General features: G+C 46.9%; 1 protein-coding gene across 1 annotated transcript in view; it reads right to left on the bottom strand.

Moving 5' to 3' along the window:
• Positions 1-4,824: 4,824 nt before the first annotated feature.
• The window catches only part of LOC309393775 (uncharacterized protein), a gene marked incomplete at its 5' end in the record, with an annotated part of 60,686 nt that continues 52,041 nt past the window's right edge, over positions 4,825-13,469 (bottom strand). The window contains one exon of the mRNA XM_081956271.1: positions 4,825-5,281. Coding sequence (XP_081812397.1) covers positions 5,273-5,281 — 9 coding nt within the window. The 3' untranslated portion in view covers positions 4,825-5,272. The remainder of the gene's footprint in view (positions 5,282-13,469) is intronic.

The raw sequence follows: 13,469 nt of genomic DNA on the forward strand, positions 1-13,469 counted from the left end.
CCAAGGAGCCCACAAATCGTCCTCCTTCGCCTCCTCCTCTACTTTCTAGAACTGATGATGTTACCTTGTTGGGTCATAAAACGTCTGTAAGTAAACCACCAAGCTCAGAGAGCACCAAGGACCCCACAGTCATCGTCCCCCTCTTCCTCTTCCTCCTTCTCTTCCCCCCCTCCTCCTCCCCCACTCCCTTCTGGCACTGATGATGTTCCCTAGTTGGGTCATGAAACGTCTGAAAGTAAACCACCAAGCTCAGAGAGCACCAAGGACCCCACAGTCATCGTCCCCCTCTTCCTCTTCCTCCTTCTCTTCCCCCCCTCCTCCTCCCCCACTCCCTTCTGGCACTGATGATGTTCCCTAGTTGGGTCATGAAACGTCTGAAAGTAAACCACCAAGCTCAGAGAGCACCAAGGACCCCACAGTCCTTTTCTTCCTCCTCCTCCTCCTCCTCCTTCGTCTCATTCCCTCCCCCCTCCCCCCCCCCCTCCTGGCACTGATGATGTTCCCTAGTTGGGTCATGAGACGTCTGTAAGTAAACCACCAAGCTCAGAGAGCACACAGGACCCCACAGTCCTTTTCTTCCTCCTCCTCCTCCTCCGTCTCATTCCCTCCCCCCTCTCCCCCCCCCCCTTCTGGCACTGATGATGTTCCCTAGTTGGGTCATGAAATGTTTGCAAGAAAACCACCCAGCTCAGAGAGCACCAAGGGCCCCACAGTTCAATTCCGAATTGCAAATATTCTCTTCTACCCCAACCAGTGGTAACGGTGGTAACGATAGAATTAGCATGGGGGAAAAAAAGACCTACGCAATCTTCAAACCTCTCTTGATCCATATCCAGCATATCCTGCATATCCAGCAGTTTTGGGCGTTGTGAGCAAACTATCCTCTCTTCCCTACGTCGTCTCAATGGAGAAGGGGCCGGGCACCACAAAGGACACAAGATCATTGCCAAATATTTGATCCTTTCTCAGAAACCCAAGAACAGCTGTGTACAAAAAAACACCCCTGCGCGGGCCAGAAACATTGGGCAAAACCGCTCTAAACCGTCCTATATTTTGCATTTCAATCTCACCAGGACGAAGATCTTCTCCTTCCAAGAACTTCCATAAACTGTCATTTAGGATCATAATCAAACCACCCCCCCCCCCCAAAAAAATCACACTCTTACACCCCAAACAAAAAGCCCATCAAAAGCATCTCCAAACTGACGGGAAGTTTGGTTTTTAGCAGCTTCAGCTGTGTGCAATTATAACTTTGGTATTAAATGTTAAGAGGATAAAATAATGAGGCACTTAAAAAATAATCTGGGTTGCATCGGGCTCTGCTCGGCAGAGATTCGGCCAGATAATTTGTTACGGCAAAATTAGGCTTTCTATTAAAGTCACAGCCGCAGTCCTCACTTAATGGATTCCTCAGCGGCTTTTTCCTCAAAATGTGGCCGTTTCACAGACTGATAAAGAGCCAGTCAGGAGTTCCTAAAAACACAAGGGAGTCCCCTCAGGCTGGGATTTTTTAAAAAAAAAAACAACCCACAACCAGCTTCTTAGGTCTCAACTTCACACAAAAAATTGAGGTTTGTTAAGGATTCTCCAGCCTTGATGGGAGGCCAGTGTTTCTCAACCGTGGCAACTAAATAAAAACAGAGGATTGGAAGGGACCTTGGAGGTCTTCTAGTCCAACCCCCAGCTCAAACAGGAGATCCTCTATCATTTCAGACAAATGGTTGTTCAGTCTCTTCTTGAAAGCCTCCAGTGATGGGAGCATCCACAATTGGAAGGGACCTTGGAGGTCTTCTAGTCCAACCTCCTGCTCAAGCAGGAAACCCTCTACCATTTCAGACAAGACCGGCTGGCCAGTCTCTTCTTAAAAGCCTCCAGTGATGGAGCTCTCATAACTTCTGGAGGGAAGCCGTATCCACTGGTGGTTCTCACTGTCAAGAAACTTCTCCTTAGTTCTTGAAAATGTGTGGACTTTTATCCACCCATCTTCAAGTTAGTGAGGTTGAGAGACACCGTTCTAGATTCTGGAAGCCGGTTTAGTCCCTCAGTCAGCATCTCATCTCAAGCCCATAAAATCTCCCACGGATACAAAGCAAGAAGAACATTTCTATCATTATTATTATTGTTGTTGTTGTTGTTGTTGTTGTTGTTGTTAATATTAATATTTCATGTATTAAATTTATTAACCGCCATGAGCTGCCATCAACTCCTACTTAATGCATCAACAGGGCAGGTTAGCCGTCAATACAGGTAAGTCCTCGACTTACGACAGTTCATTTAGTGACCGTTCCAAGTTGCAACAGCAAAGTGGGGGGGGGGAGAAAGTGCCCCACGAATGTTGTTCGCACTTTTACGACCGTCGCAGCACCCCCAAATAATCCAAATTCAAACGCTTGGCAACCGATCCGTATTTGCGACGGCCACCGTGCGTGACCTTCTGACAAGGCAAGTCAAGGAGTGGGGGTGGGAGTCACGTTTGCTTAACAACCGCAGAGATTGAGGGAAGCTCCGTGGCCAGAAGGGGCAAAACTCTCTGGACAAATGTCTGACTTAGCAACGTGAATTCCGGTCATAAGCCGAGGACTGCCTGCAAGCCTTCTTGGCTCGTTCACAAAATTCCAATTTGTTGAGCCTCGAAACCCCACCCTGAAGCTTCTGAGCCCGAAAGCGTGTGTGTGTGTGTGTGTGTGTGTGTGTGTGTGTGTGTGTGTGGCATGATGCAACATCAGGAAAGTAGGACATTCGCTGTGCCACACGGCCCACCAGAAGCCCCTCTCTCTCACCCAGAGGCTCTTCCTCCTCGCCCACCAAGGAAGGAGGAGGCGTGGGTGGAGGACAGATTGCTTCGTCCCCGTTTTTTGCAGCCCGCTGCACTTCCGAGTGAGGTTTGGGGGGGAGGATGGGAAACAAGGAACCCCCTTTTTTCTTCTCCCTTTCCAGGAGGAAAGCGCTGATGCCTTTCAAAAGACCTGTGGGAAGCTGGGAGTTCAGAGTTTGGCAAGATGGAAGAGGATGAGTTGTTTTGGTTTTAAACTCCCTGTGTTGTTTGCGGACGGGAGGGGGGGGAGAGGGGTGCAGGTGGATGGATGATGCCGGGGTAAAGATACGGTAATGCAAAGATAGAAAATGAGGTTTGGGGAGAAGGAAGGTGGGGAGAGGGAGGGAGAGAAGAGGCCTATTTCGAAGCAGCTGTTTGGAAGCTTAAGTGGGAGAGAGGTGTGTCCCGTCCCCGTCCCCCACTGTGGCTGTTTCTTGTGCTGGAAGGAAGGAAGGAAAATGAGATGTTTTTTCTTGGTATGGATAAATACAATAATACAATACAATAGCAGAGTTGGAAGGGACCTTGGAGGTCTTCTAGTCCAGCCCCCTGCCAAGGCAGGAAACGCTATAGACCACTTCAGACAAATGGCTATCCAGCATCTTCTTAAAGACTTCCAGTGTTGGGGCATTCACAACTTCTGGAGGCAACTTCTGTCCCACTGATTAATAGTTCTCACTTAGTTCTAAGTTGCTTCTCTCCTTGATTAGTTTCCACCCATTGCTTCCTGTCCTGCCCTCAGGTGCCTTGGAGAATAGTTTGACTCCCTCTTCTTTGTGGCAACCCCTGAGATATTGGAAGACTGCTATCATGTCTCCCCTGTTCCTTCTTTCTATTAAACTAGACATACCCAGTTCCTGCAACTGTTCTTCATATGTTTTAGTCTCCAGTCCCCTAATCCTCTTTCTTGCTCTTCTCTGCACTCTTTCTAGAGTCTCCACATCTTTTCTACATCGTGGCGACCAGAACTGGATGCTGTATTCCAAGTGTGGGCTTACCAAGGCATTATAAAGTGGCATTAACCCTTCACGTGATCTTGATTCTATCCCTCTGTTGATGAAGCCTAGAACTGTGTTGGCTTTTTTGGCAGCTGCTGCACACGGCTGGCTCCTATTTCAATGCAGGAGGGGCAGGAGGGAGGAGTCAAAGGCAGAAGGAAAATAAATGAGATTGATGCCATTGGGATTGCATAGCGTCTCTATACAGCTCCCTCCCCAGATGTAACAGGATCCCCAAAGGATCCCCCCGCCCTACCTGTATGACACACACACACAAACATTTGCAAGTTGCTAGTAACCTCTAAAGGGACCCCCACTTAGATCAAGCAGATTGCAGACAGTCCTCAACTTATAACAGTTCAAGGTAGTGTCCGTTCACAAGTTACAACGGCACTGGAAAAAAGGGAATTGAGTTAGGACCGTTTTTCACACTTATGACCGTGAGTCATGTGATCAAAATTCAGACAACTGACTCGTATTTATGATGGTCGCGGTGTCCCGGGTGGGAGTGGGGGCACACGATCCCCTTTTGCGACCTTCTGACAGGCAAAGACAAGGGGGAAACAGGATTCGCTTAATGACCTTGTGACCAATTTAACCATTGCGGTGATTCCGTGGCAGGGAAGGTCGTAAAATGGGGCAAAATTCACTGAACAACGGTCCGTCTCACTTAGCAACAAAAATGTGGGGCTGAATTATGGTTGGAAATCAAGGATGGTATTCTACTAAATAAGCGTATTTATTCTGCATCGGGAATTTGTTATTTTCAAGATGATTTGGGAGGCTAATTAAATGAAAAGGGAGGCTAATTAAAGGAGGAACACGTTCCCACATACAACATTTTACCGAAATTCAACTTGCAATGGAATAATGTGGCCTCAAATAAAGAAACTACTGGAAATAGAAATGACATGTCAAAACACAATCGTAGTTGGCTGTTTTTGGCTCAGTTATGACTGCTAACACATAATTGGGGGTAAAGGGGGAAAAAAAAGAAAGAAAGAAAATGAAGATTTTTAAAACTCTTTTAATAAAGTGACTGTTAGTTTATAAATGTTTTGGAAACACAGAGCTAGAAAACAAAAAGTAACACAACGGATAAACGCTTGCACATTGTTAAACATCAAAATAAAAACAAATGAGAACTGGTATATTTTTTTTTAAAAAGAAAACTCGAAATGAATTTTAATCAAAGTAAAATGAGACTAAACACATTTACAACATTTACAGGCAAAACAAGAGTATTTTATATTTAGGGACGTCAAAGAATGTTACAGTTTAAGAAGGTGAAATGTTACAAAGCTTACACACCAAACCAAACGAAAAGAAAATATTTAAATAAATAAAAAATATATGAAAAATTAAATTAAAAAATGAAATGGTTACCAAGATAATGCAGGTCAGGGGATCAAAGGTGAAGGGTCACATAATTAAAAAGAATTCCAAAATGGCGGCTGCGTCAAGATCTCTGCAAAACAAAGGAGCTACAATGAGTGAAAAAGACTAAGCAACCCGCACAATTCCATTTTACTGCAAAACGAAACAATGCAAACAGTAAATACAGTCACCTTCCACTCAGCAACATAAGAAAATAATAATAATAATAAAATAAAATAAAATAAAATAAAATAATAATAACAATAACAATAACAATAACAATAATAATAATAATAACGCAGGAAAAGCTAATGGGGGAGATGGTGAGAAAAATGTCACAGAAGTTGATTTTTTTTTCTATTATTGTCTTCGAATTAAAACCCTGGGGAGAAAAAATTATAATGCAATGCAGAACAGCTAGAACAGGAATTAAATGCTGGATTTTAAAAAATTAAACGAAGCTACGTTTTAACCGTGCCCGAAAAAGACAAACCATTATAGAGATAGTCCTCGGCTTATGGCACAGAATGGAGGCCAAAAACTCCTGCTGATAAGCGAGACGTTGGTCAAGTGATAAATTTTTTTTTTGCACCGTTTTACGGCCTTCCTGGCCACCGTTGTTACGGGAATCCTTACAGTTGTTAAAGTGAGTCACTTTACGGTCGCTAAGTGAATCCGGCTACCCCGCTGACTCTGCTTGTCAGAAGGTCACAAAAGGGGATGATGTGACCTTGGGACGCTGCGACCGTCATAAATACGAGCCGGTGGCCGACCGTCTGAACTTTGATCACGTGACTCTAGGGATGCTGACACGGTCGTAAGTGTGAATAAAGGTCAGTCACTTTTTTCAGTGGCGTTGTAACTTCGAACGGTCACTAAATGAACCACCGTAAGCCGAGGACTAGCTGTATTGAGAAATTGGGCCCAAGCCCTACAAATGTTGAACAATTTATCTTTGTTTCATAATAACACCCAAGTCACTCAAATTCACAAATAAACCAGAAATAAACTAACTAACATTACGGCTTTAACGCCCTGCGTGTGAATTCAGACCTGCTAAACCAGGTTTGTTTTATTCCCCCCCCCCCCCGCCTTTTTAAAAAAAAGAAATTTAAAAGAAATCTAGCATCCAGCAGTTATTTGATCCGGCCGCTTTCAATACAGCCAACGTTATCAATGCCAACATAAATTATAAATTAGTGCTTAAGCACCAATTTAACTGTACAATAAAATGGTCTTTAAAAATTGTGATCACTACGAGAGGATCTTAAAGTGATTTGAAATCCGGACTGACGAAAAGCGAAGGACGGCTGGCTCTGCGTCTCCTAATCAGAAACATTTCACTATTCTTTCCCATTTTCTGGATGTTTCTAAGCCATAAAGGTTTTTAAGAATCACTTTATCAGATCGGAGAAGGGGGAGGGGGGGGAGATAAACCACGGCTGGCTGCAACGCCCCACAAATGGGGGAGAAAAATGCATCCTATGAAGTGTGGGCCTTGTACGGGCAGACTGAACGCTTGGTGAAAGAAAGAGAAGAAAAAGGGCCAATTTGGCGTAAATATTAAAGTTCATTGATGTTTCGTTGGAAAATCTCAACTCCTTTACAACTCTTAGACAAGGACAGGTGAGCAATTTCCAAAAACCAAACCCCGCAAGCTTTGATTCAACAGGTCACGAACGCAGAGCCAGGAGGAGCCTCAGAGGTCACCTACTCCAGCCCCTTGCCTGCTGCATCACCAGGGACAACCTGGCCTGTGGTTGAAGGTGCGCATAATGTGCAATGGACACATTAGGAAGGTGTCCACCTTCCTCAGAGGCAAGCCGGGTGGCCTCCGATTGCACTGAGGAAGGGGGTTGGACTAGGTGACCTCTAAGGCTCCTTCTGGCTCTGGTTTTGTGAACTGCGGATCAAGACTTCTGCACAGGCTGCACACTGGATGCAACCTCCTTTTAATCTGTGCTCCCCTTAGCTTAGACCCACTATGGCCATGATGGCACACCTATGACACGCGTGCCGGAAGTGGCATGCAGAGCCCTCTCGGTAAGCATGTGCGCCATCACCAGCTGCTATTTTGGTTTCCAGCACACCAGGCAGCTGGTCTTCACGAGCTCAGGAGCACCTGAAAACGGCCCCAAAAATGGCCTGAAACGCCCAAAAAACTGCCTGAAAATGGCCCCCGAAACGGCCCCAAAACAGCCCGAAAAACGGCCTCAAAACAGCGTAAAAAACAGCCCCAAAACAGCCTGAAAAACGGCCTGAAAACAGCCCCAAAACAGCCCAAAAATGGCCCCAAAGAGAGCCAAAAAAAGAGACATGCGCGCGTAGCAATCTAGTCTCCAGGCGCTCTGGTGCGAGGAGATGCGTGCACCTACACAGGTGTTGTGGTTTGGGCATCCCTGCAGGGCAACAGCTCCCTTTTCCTCTCGAGAGACAGCTTCCCTACTGGGCATCAAAATCACGTGACAGACATCAAACCAGGATCAATGGAGGAAAGCATTCGAGATTTTAGGGGTTTTAGGACCCCCCCACTCCGCCAGCGTTCAAGACACCCCCACCCCCACCCTGTAAGTGTACAAGCAATAGGGGCCACCTCTCCCCTCTCTGTTTTTTTTTGGGGGGGGGGGAGAGGGGAGCTCGTCATTCCGAGCGGGCGGCCGTACAAATGTGAAATTATGCCTTTTAAGGACGAAACGCTGCCTATCTCGAAATAATAAGGACTTATTTTACACCTGCACCAATTACCTGCTTTATTAAATAAAAAAAAGAACACCATCGTTGGCCAGGAGAGGCTATTATGGATGCAAGATGATTAGACCATCGTTATTCCACTGTTCACCTTTCTGGTGGCAATGACTATGATCGGATCTTTTTAAAATATATATATATATATATAATTAAATATATCAAATAAATATATATATTTAATAATTCGGGCATCATATTCGCATTCTCTCGATCGAGTCCGGTCTCTCAAAAGGCCCGGGGTGGGTGGGGGGGAATAAATAAATGAAGGTTCAACAGCAACCCATCCCCCACACATGACCCCATCCCTTAATCTAAATTCGTTTAAGATCATTTGCAGCCGGGGGGGGGGGAGGGGGGGGAGAAGAACGGGCTAATTTCTTGGAAATGCCTGTCTGAGATGGAGGGGGGGTGGAAGGAGGGATTGCACGCTCCCCCCCATGACAATGCCCCCCCCCAACCCCAGTCCTCCCGGAAGAGGAATTTAAACCCTCCCTCATTTCAGTTTCTGCACACACACACACACGCACACAAAACGCCCTCGTCTCGCAGGGTGGCTGTCGTAGGTGGTTGGCGCTGGGAGGCGTGCGAGCCATTTTCAACGTTACAGAAAGGAAGAATCAATATCCCATCAGGCTTGTCAGTGTTTTGTATTGCATCCGCGGCTCTGAAAAGAAGAGCCAGGAAATTAGACCAACCGGGGAAAGCAAGGTGAGGGGGGACACGCAACCGCCATCGGCTGGGTCACCTTGGCCAGGCCGGGGTGTGTGTGTGTGTTAAACACCCCGTAAGAGATGACATAATATGCTATCTTCTCCCCAGTAAACCCACTTAGAAAGATAACGGATTCATTGTGTTTCCATGGCCAAGACCTTGACATTGGCTCGGAGTTTTGCGCCCCCCCCATTTCATGACCTTCCTTGCCGCCGTTGTTAGGGGGGGGTCTCTGCCGTCGTTAAGCTAGTCACAGGGCGGTTAAGGGAATCCGGGGGTCGGCGAAGGGGATCACGTCTCACACACACACACGCACGTCATAAGTACATGCCAGTTGCCAAGCGTCAGAATTTTGATCATGTGACGCAAGTGTGATAAAACGGTACTGAGTCCCTTTTTTTTTTAGCCGTTGTAACTTTGAACAGACACTAAATGAACTGTGGTAAGTCGAGGACTGCCTGTACTTGAAAATATAAATCAAGGCCTCATAAACCCAGAGGAGTCTCGCTCCGAGCGCCAAAGGCCAAAGTCCTGGTTGGATTTTCAGGCCAAAGTGCAAAAATAAAAGAGGATTTTATTACTTATAAGGCGCCCTCCGTGGAGAAAGGAGGCAGCCGAAATCCAAGGCAAACCAAGTCATTTCAAAGCGCCATTAAAAGCTCTTTTAAAAGAATCTCTGGCGGGATCCAACGATTTCCACCAGATTTTATTTTTCCCCAATTTTTTCCCTGTTTTAAATTCTGGACAAAGCCAGAGCCTTGTCAAATAATCCAGACAAAAGAGTCCCTGTGTCACCATCTGATGCCGAGACGTCAAACTATGTCTGGGTCGCCTGGGAAGGCTACTTCTGAGGCCCATCAAACTGTATTTTGTCGAGAGGTCTGGAAAAACCGCTCACGGTGAAGGAAGCTCTCCTTGCGTGCACCGTTTCTAAAGGCGAAACACTTAAACCCGTCAAGCCGCTGGTTTTACCTTCCTGACATTTTTTAATTAAATTATTATTGTTGCATTAGTTTTACCTGTCATCTCTGAGCACTCAGGAAAAGAATCTAAAACAGGTACAAGATAAGATGTCAAGTAAATAATAGATAAATAAATAAGGCCAGCATTCTGCAACGTGAGATCAGAATGACAGAATAACAGTTTGGAAGGGACCTTAGAGGTCTTCTAGTCCAACCCTCTGCTCGGGCAGGAGACCCTACTACACCATTCCAAACAAATGGTTCCCCAGTCTCTTCTTAAAAGCCTCTGGGTGATGAAGCACTCACAGCTTCTGAAGGCAAGCTGTTCCACAAATTAGTTGATCTGGGGTCACAGAATAACAGAGTTGCAAGGGACCTCGGAGGTCTTCTAGTCCAACCCACTGGCCAAGCAAGAGACCCTCTGTCTCCTGAAGACCCCCAGTGTTGGAGCAGCCTCAACTTCTAGAGGGAAGCCATTCCACTGATTTAAGTATTCTCACCGTCAGGGAATTTCAATTCCAGGTTGCTTCTCTCCTTGATGGGTTTCCATCCGTTGCTTCTTCTCCTGCCTTGGGGTGCTTTGGAAAATAAGTGGACCCCCCTCTTCTCTGTGGTAGTCCCTCAAATAATGGGGGGAAATGCTATCATGTCCCCCTGGTCCTTTTCCTGAAACTAGACATGTCTAGTTGCCTTAATTGTTCTTCTACGTTTCCGCTCATCTTCTTTCTTGCACTTCTCTGCGCTCTCTTTTTGGGACCGCAGGCATCGTACTCCGGGTGTGGCCTCACTAGAAGTGTTAAGCTTTCCACACCCGTTATAACCAGCCCCCAGACTATGAGGGTTCAAGACTGCCGGAGCTGGGCTCACACAAGGGAGAGCAGCAAACCCGGGAAAGCACTGAAGCACGGAGGCTCAATCTTCCCGCTCGCTGCAAGAATCCAAATTAAAGCGTCGTAAAGAAATGGAGTTCTACTCCCCGCGTGAACAAATCCAGTTAAGCGGAGTCCCCTACCTCTCCAAATAATTGTGCCACACCGCAAAACGGCTATTTATGTTCAGGCAGCTTCTTCGCTCAAGCGGAATCTGGGCCTCAATGTACCTTAGAAAAATAAACATCTTCCACTCCGGGATGAATTTTCAGGTATCAAACTGGTATTTTATCGGTCTATTTTGTTGGGATTTTACGCATTTACGTAGACAGGTAAGTCCTCGACTTACGACCACAATGGAGCTCAAAATTTCTGCCGCTAGGCGAGACACTTAACTGTCACAAATACGAGTCAGTTGCCAAGCATCCGAATTTTGGCCATGGGGATTGCTGCAATGGTCAGGTGCCATGGTAACTTTGAAAGGTCACTAAATACTTTTAACGCAACAGTAGCAAGCATGAGACATTATGAGATTCGTTATTACCACAGACAGTTCGGTATATAATATTCAAAAGAGCCAGCAGGGTGTGGGTGTGAAGGCTTTGGACTAGGAGCGGAGGACTCGAGTTCTAATCTCCCCTTAGTTATGGAAGTCAACGGTATAACCATGGGCAAGCCATTGCCTTCTCAGCCCAAACCAGGGTCAGGCTCTGTGATAAGCTGGCTAAAAAACAGAAAGAAGAAAAACCTAGTCACATTGTTCGGACCGAGGCTTCTTCCCGAGAGCCTGAAGCCAACTCCTTGTTCTCCCGACAAAAACCTCTTTTATTAATTGACTGTGAATTCTGCTCCTTCACCTCCAGCAAAGTCTTTCCAGGGAGGATTTACGGTCACAGACCTTCTCTGGCTTGGAGAGCTGCCAGGCCGAGATCTGAAGGACTCGACTAGGAGTCTCCAAACCAATGAAGCGAACTAACGGTCTCCTGCAAGCTCCACTCCCCTTTTGCTCCTCTTTTATTCCCTCAGGGAGGGGCCCTTCATCGTCCACCTGTGGCCTTCCTCCCAAGTCAACCTCTGTTCTTTAGCTGTTTGTCTGCCCACTCTGCCCATGCGCACACTGGGAACAGGCTCCAGCTGTTCCTCTGCCTCACTGATGCCTGACTCTGAAGCAGGGGTAGTCAACCTTTTTATACCTACCGCCCACTTTTGTATCTCTGTTAGTAGTAAAACTTTCTAACCGGCCACCAGTTCCACAGTAATGGTGATATATAAAGTAGGGAAGTAACTTTAGTTTATAAAATTTATAAAGCAGAGTTACAGCAAACCCCTACCGCCCACCATAAAAGCTGGAATGCCCACTAGTGGGCGGTAGGGACCAGGTTGACTACCACTGCTCTAAAGGCAGCTGATAACTGTCAGACGGCCCCGTCCCCCTCTCTGCCTCCGACACAGAGCCCTCGCCCGAGACTTCCCCAGACTCCAGGACTGGCCCATCTTCCTCCCCAACCTCCTCGCTCTCCGAATCTTCCGCCGGCTCTGCAGGCTTCTGGTGGGCCACAACACACATTAGGGTTGGACAAGCTTTGCTGTAAGAACAAGGAGAACGCCGTAGGAAGCAAATGAACCCTGAGGTTAGGGCAGGAGAAAGGGAGAAGATTCAGATTTGCAAGGAAGAAGGGAGAGGACAAAACGTGCGTTGAAAAATCAAATTCATCTGGATGTGAGCTATAGCTTTTGACGTTCATTACGATCGTGTTCTAATCTTCCGTTCTGACCACTTTTCCGATTGGATTTGGCAAGGGAAAGTGCCGTAATCCCATCGATTTCACTTGTTTCAATGGGTTTTGGGTTTTTTAACAGTCTTCTGGCTCTGCTGGTTTTAAATTATTCTGTGCCCGCCGGCAAGCTTCTTCTTCTTCTTCTTCTTCTTTTTTTAAACTACGGCTTTTGGTTCCTTCGTACGATTCCAATCCTGTTTGTTTATAAATATATTGTTTCTGAAATCATTCTTTCCAAGCCGGGTAAATGGTGGAAGGCGCCACCTTAGAAGGCATTTGATGCCTTAAGAGGCAGCTTTATCAATATTTGAAGAAAGAGGACGGGCGGCTACTGGAAGACGAGACCGTTTCAAAGATGTAGATTAATTGGGCTTGGCTCAAGACGAAGGAGGCTGCGTTTTTTATAGGATGCTTTTACAAATGGAATATGAATGATCCAGCCGTAATCTATAAATAGCGTCAGGGGAAAGGAGCCATCAGCAGGCCCGGGCGAACGGCCTCTAACCCCCCACGGAGTCCTTCGCCAGCCATTAACGGCGCTGCAGGTTGTCCTCGGCTTGTGGCCATGGTTGGGACAGACATTCCATCCCTGGGCCAGGAAGTTGTTAAGTGAGACGCAGCCCAGTTTTGCAAATGACGATTGCAAATGGTTAGTGTCCCCAGGACGCTGAGACCGGCGTAAATATTTGGACTGTGGCCTGTCGGCAGCCGAATCAGAAGAAGAGGAGAAGGCGTGGGAATGAGGGTCAGCCTCAAGGCAAGCTGAGAGCTCCGAGGGGGAAGAGGGAATGGAGCTGGCAGAGAGAGAGACATAGGCGGAGCCTGGAACGTCCGTCAGCCCTCAGATGGAGAGCCAACAGCCCCCAGCTCTGGAGGTGGCTGATGAAGAAGAGGAGGAACAGCTGGGTCCAGTGCCTGACACACAGATGCACAGAAGGCAGAGAGGAGAGGAGAGCAGTGGAAATCTATGGGCCGGTCCTTGACATGGAAAAACCACAGCTGCTAGCGAAGCCCCATCCTAGCTCTGGGGATCAAAGGCAGGGGGCGGAGATGAATAGATGTGGCAGACAACTGCTCATTTCCTGGCAGGATGGGGGTGTTAGCCTGCGGTGAGAGAGAGCTAATAAAGGAATCATTGCTCCAACTACAGAGGGCGTGTCATGTTTGGGGAGATGAATCAGAACATTTTGCCAGTTAGCAAATTAGCTAAG

Source organism: Natrix helvetica (genome assembly GCF_964273705.1).
Source record: "Natrix helvetica genome assembly, chromosome: 5".
NCBI lineage: Eukaryota > Metazoa > Chordata > Lepidosauria > Squamata > Natricidae > Natrix > Natrix helvetica.